This window comes from Clupea harengus, chromosome 24 (genome assembly GCF_900700415.2).
Source record: "Clupea harengus chromosome 24, Ch_v2.0.2, whole genome shotgun sequence".
NCBI classification, from domain to species: domain Eukaryota; kingdom Metazoa; phylum Chordata; class Actinopteri; order Clupeiformes; family Clupeidae; genus Clupea; species Clupea harengus.
Genome location: NC_045175.1, coordinates 2,743,743 through 2,749,606, shown reverse-complemented (window position 1 = coordinate 2,749,606; position 5,864 = coordinate 2,743,743). Strand labels below are relative to the sequence as shown.

The 5,864-nt window shown below is 46.0% G+C and overlaps 1 protein-coding gene across 1 annotated transcript in view; it reads left to right on the top strand.

Moving 5' to 3' along the window:
- krt94 (keratin 94) overlaps positions 1 to 4,319 on the top strand; it is a 6,121-nt gene extending 1,802 nt beyond the window's left edge. Inside the window, exons 3-6 of the mRNA XM_012840034.3 lie at positions 78 to 234; positions 890 to 1,051; positions 1,676 to 1,801; positions 3,882 to 4,319. Coding sequence (XP_012695488.2) covers positions 78 to 234; positions 890 to 1,051; positions 1,676 to 1,801; positions 3,882 to 4,106 — 670 coding nt within the window. The 3' untranslated portion in view covers positions 4,107 to 4,319. The remainder of the gene's footprint in view (positions 1 to 77; positions 235 to 889; positions 1,052 to 1,675; positions 1,802 to 3,881) is intronic.
- The last annotated feature ends 1,545 nt before the right edge of the window (positions 4,320 to 5,864 follow it).

Genomic DNA, 5,864 nt, shown 5'->3' with positions numbered 1-5,864 from the left:
TTGTTTTTAATGTCACTACTTTGCATGTAGTCACATGGTCTCACCCCGTTCCTGTGTTCTCCACACACCTGCGGCAGGTACGACCATGAGCTGATGATGCGCCAGTCTGTGGAGGCCGACATTGGCAACCTGCGTCGCCTGCTGGACCAGACCACCCTGACCAAGTCTGACCTGGAGATGCAGATCGAGGGCCTGCACGACGAGCTGGCCTTCCTCAAGAAGAACCACCAGGAGGTGAGGAAAATACACCCTGGTGCAAAATACACCCTCAGAGTGCGCTTTTTCTTCTCCCTTCCTTCCTTCCTTCCACCAATCCTGTCATCCATCCTTCTTTCCCCCATCTCTCCTTCCTTTCCTTCTTCCGTTCATCATTCTTGTTTTCCTTCCTGCGATTTGTTCTGCCTTCCTGCCTTCCATCTCCTACGGCACAGCATAGTGCTATCAATAACACTGACACAACACATGTCTCATGTCCTTAATTTCCTCTACCTCTTTGATCAAAGAACCTGCTGAAGGCAAATGACTAAAAGTGACTTAAGTACACAAACACACACACACACACAGACACACACACACACACACACAGACACACACACACACACACACACAAACACACTCGCACCTCCTGTTTGGCAAGGGAGATGCAACAGCACATGATATGGGTGCATGGAATGGATTGCACATCTGATAGCCGATGCAAATGAGCAAACATTTCACATGCCCTGTTCATTCGTCACCTTTACAAATAGAGCACAAAGGGGTTAAAGTTCACTTCTCCTGTACACCAGTTTAGCCAATGTTTGCTAATGATAACAAAAGAAACCAAAAAACCCTAGAGTGCTCCACATCACTGACGCGACCTCCACCCCCCCTCCCCCCTCCCCCTCAGGAGATTGACGCCCTCCGCTCCCAGATCAGCCACACGGTGAACGTGGAGGTGGACGCCGCGCCCCAGCAGGACCTCAACAAGATGCTGGACGAGATCCGCAGCCAGTATGAGGGCATGATCGGCAAACACCGCCGGGACCAGGAGACCTGGTTCAACGACAAGGTGGGTCAGAGGCGGGTTAGGTTGGTAGATGGACACATACATACACAGACTGGCACAGATGGATAGATATTGCACAGTGGCATAGGTGAAGTTATGTGTGAAACTTTTTAAGGAAAAAGTCCATCTGTGATCGATGGTGACTTGAATAAACCTGCTTGAAATGACAAATGTAGAGACTAATAATGAGATGAGTCATATTCTCCGTGTCTTTTTACAATTCTTGCCAAACTCTGCCCTGAAGCCATGTCCATGTCTGGCTGAAGAATCCAACTTGCTAGCATCAAGGATAATTACAGGCTACAAATCTCACCATAATTAACTAAATCGCTAAATGATAGGACCGTCATTTCCCTAACATGTTACAGCCTGACATCAAATGTGGTCAAAGACACAACCCTGCCACCGAAATACACGGGATGATGTTTTGCAGACATCACTCTCAAGGATGTCTCAGTGCTGAAGGATAACACAACTGAATGTATCCATTGCTATGCTGCTGTGTGTGGCAAATTGGACAGCAAAGTGATATACTCTCTCTCTCTGTGTGTGTGTGTGTGTGTGTGTGTGTGTGTGTGTGTGTGTGTGTGTGTGTGTGTGTGTGTGTGTGTGTGCATATATTTACAGTCCACTGCCCTGAGCAAGGAGGTGGCCGTCAGCACAGAGACCATCCAGACGACCAAGACAGAGATGAGTGACCTGAGACGCACGCTGCAGGGCCTGGAGATCGAGCTGCAGTCCCAGCACAGCATGGTGAGTCTGGGGGGGCTTCTAGGAGAGGGGATGATAGGGTTAGGGTTAGGGAGGTTTGGGGGGGCGTCTAGGAGAGGGGATGATAGGGTTAGGGTTAGGGAGGTCGAGCTGCAGTCCCGGAACAGCATGGTGAGTCTGTGGGGGCGCCTAGGAGAGGGGATGACTGGCTCAATCAGGGGACCATTCACGGAAGCCAACCACTGATTTCCATAGGAAAGTTAGGCTTGCATTGGTTTCTCTGACTTTGCATTACACTATATATAAATGTATACAAATGTTATTTAATGTGTGGACACACGATCACTACTGAGAAGCGAAGGGTCTATACTCTTTAGCACTCGTAGTTGTAAATGGTTTATCAGAGTTAACTAGTGCATTTCAATAATGTAGTTTAGGAGTCCTTAACGGGAAGCATAAGTAGAATTTGGTGTGAAGAATGTGATAGAAAACCTTGTTGAAGTGTACAGCTAAAAAAGGGAGAGCTGCAAGGGAAAACTTGGCCAGACCAAGAGAGAGAGAGAGAGAGAGAGAGAGAGAGGGGGATGAGAGAGAGAGAGGGGGGGGGATGAGAGGGCGAGAGAGAGAGATGGGGGGGGATGAGAGGGAGAGAGATGGGAAAGGGGGAGAGAGAGAGAGGGGGGGGTGAGAGGGAGAGAGATGGGAAAGGGGCAGAGAGATAGAGAGATTGGAAAGGGGGGAGGGAGAGAGAGAGAGAGAGAAAGAGATGAGGCAGTCTTACGTAAAGTCAGGATAGAGTGTGTCATGAATGTGCAGGAAATGGAGGGAGGTGGGAGATGTTATTGAGAGGGTCGAGAGGGAAAGCTGCTCCGTTGGATAAAATGAAATAACAACACAAGATGCAAGAGGGCGAGATGATAGGATCAAATAGAAACAAAAGCACTGCCAAACACGCACACTAATATAAAGTGAACTATCACACTATCAAAATGGGGCTGGCACAGGATCGTCTTTCCCGAATAAAAAACGCTGAAGCTGAATTCTGCAGTGGGTTTGTCCAAATGGGTTTTTTGATCTAAATGCAGTCTAACTTGGCCACATTATAGTTTATTGCAATGACCTGACAGGCCAAAAAGCCCTCGCTCACCACACATGAAAATCCCCATCTGCGGGCTCATTCCATTCCCATGTTTGCTGTAAACTGACCCGTTGGCTGGAGAAGCTTTTCTAACTCTTTCCTAAGTGAGGCGTGAGGCCAGCACAAAGGAATTTGCAGTAGCTCAGATGGGGGAGGAACGCTGTCAGACATTTTAGGGGTTATCATCCTCAAATGCAGGACTGACACTCCCTCACTATTTTCACCCCCATCTGCTGCGCACAGAGGGTTCGTGTCAGGTTCAGCGTCTTACGTAAGCTCCGGAGGAGGACATGAAAAAAACAGAAATCTAAATCTTTCTCTTCTCTCCCAAAGACATGATTATTTTTAGCCCCTTTTTTGGACTGGTTCGTTTTAAAAAGGCTGGGAACAGCTTTCGGAGCAGACAGAGGCTTATGTAACGCGTATCAAACTGGCCCCAGCACAGCTGCGTCATGTGGTGCCCATCACATGGACATTATGATCTGAACAGGAAATTCAATCGAATTACTGTCATTAAAGTACCAAATACAACTTAATTATGTTGTGAGACAAGGCCATTACATCCACAGTATGTTGTGTCGACAAGTACCACAAGACAAAGTGTTACAACTGTACCTGGTCTCCCTTACTTAGACTAATTCCTCCTCTTTGGCACAAAAGGATCCTGTCCGCTGACACGTTCCTCGCTGTGATGGAGGCTAACCTTTAGCTGCAAAGACAGTAATAAATGTATCAAAGATAAGATACAAACTTGAGATAATGCTGTGGACAGATAAAAGGTTCATTGTAGAAAGCCTGCTTAAAGATGCCATATATCTCAAAACACTATATTTTGGCAACAAAGTTTTGTTCTTGCTCAGGGTTCTTGCTCTGAAAAAAAATTTCTGACTAGAACTTAACACCAAACCCATGCGGAAACATTCTAGACTGCTCTGTATGCTCCGACCTCACCACCCTTTGTTTCCGCAACTCCTCCTCCTGCAGAAAGGGGCGCTGGAGAACACGCTGCGCGACACGGAGGCCCGCTACAGCGCCATGCTAACCAGCTACCAGAACCAGATCAACATGCTGGAGCAGGAGCTGTCGCAGATGCGCGGCAGCATCGAGGAGCAGGGACGCGACTACGTCATGCTGCTGGACATCAAGAGCCGCCTGGAGAAGGAGATCGCCACCTACAGGAGCCTCATGGATACGGAAGAGTCCAGGTAGTCGGTGAAGAGGCCACCGTCACCAGCCGAGGAGGGAGGGCATTTGTGTTGGTGTGTTCAGGGGGGGGGGGGGGGGGTGACACAGAGGATTGCTTTTAAGATAAAGTGTTGAAACATAAGTGCAATCCCTTGAAGAAGTCTGCCAAGGGTTTTCTTGAACAGTGCCTTTTGTCATAGACTGATCATGAATAAATCCCTCTTTTTGGACACTTAAGAACGTCTTGAATTCCTTCTTCCTACTCTTTTCTTTACTGAGTTTTGCTCAGCTGTGTGGTTTGGAGAAAGATGTGATTACAAAGAAATAACATTTCAGTTAAAGAGTCCGATGAGACATGAACCCACCATGATGTTGGTTGGAGCAGGTAGTGGCTTGTCTCACACATAACGCTTTTTCTCATTCTTATCTCTCTCTCTCTTTTCAAAAATTCCAGAACCCCTGATTCAGATAAATATCAAACTTCACAAAGCTGCTCTAGATGTGGGTCCCTGGAGTGTGAATTCAGTTAGCAAATGATCACTGTTTTCTGGTGGTTCTATTAGAGATAGAACTTTAAATGATCACTGTTTTCTGGTGGTTCTTTTAGAGCAGTGTTTCTCAAACTTTTTCGGACCAAGGACCACTTAGCCAATAAAAAAAAAACTTGCGGACCATCTAACTAAATAGTATATTCCCGGAACAACCGGCCTCCTACCCAGACCTGGCACCAGACAATTGTTAGCGGCACGTGATTTTCGCGGGTGGGCACTTCTTTTTTATCGGTAGGCTAGTTATAGATATGACAATGCGCTAGGCAAAGCATCTGGAACCCTGCTCCATGCGTGACTTGGTTAAGTTACAAACTATAGTTCGCTCACAGCCTCATACTCCCATCACACACTCAGACACGCCAATGTATCACTAAACACCAATAAACACAACGATGTGCATACCGACCACGCGACCGCAGTAATTCACTACCAACCGTAGGCTAGCCGACTGGCATTAATATAGCCATCCTAGTGGTCAACTTTTCATAATTATGAGTTGTCATTATCCAACGTCACACAACACAGAATAAAGTTATCACCGATCCATGACCTTCTTAATAGATTAGGATACTCTTTAATACATTAGGCTTCTACTGATTGTGTTCTCTTCGTTCTGAGTTGTATGTTAGAGATGTCGCAATAATTTACTTGTGGCCGTCGCGGACCACTACGGGGCACTTGCGGACCACCAGTGGTCCGCGGACCACACTTTGAGAACGACTGAGATAGACCTTTAAATTAGAGATGAATAAGTAATCGGAACTGGACCTACACTCAACTAGATTCAATATTTTGATTCTACTGATATTAAAAAAGAAAAACTACAGTCTATAGTCTACTATATGAGCCAATTGTTTTTATTTTGGTTTCCTATCAATTTGTGGTATCGCAAAAATAGCGGCAAATTTGTCCTGAGAGCCAATGTTGTGAAAACATTCAAACATTTAAGGGTACTTAACTTTCCTTTATATTTTTTTTCTTTTTGTGCCAAATGAAATTCCACGATGGTGAGATAACAACCCTCAAACAACATCTATCCTCAAAACCTCAAGGGGAAATGAATGTGTGTGTGTGTGTGTGTGTGTGTGTTTGTGTGTGTGTGTGTGTGTGTGTGTGTGTATGTCGCTTTATTTAATTGACACACCTTATTGGTTGGCTAATCATTGTCAAAACATCAATGTCTTGCAACAGAGGGTTACGCCATACAGAGATTTGCAACTCACAACCCTCA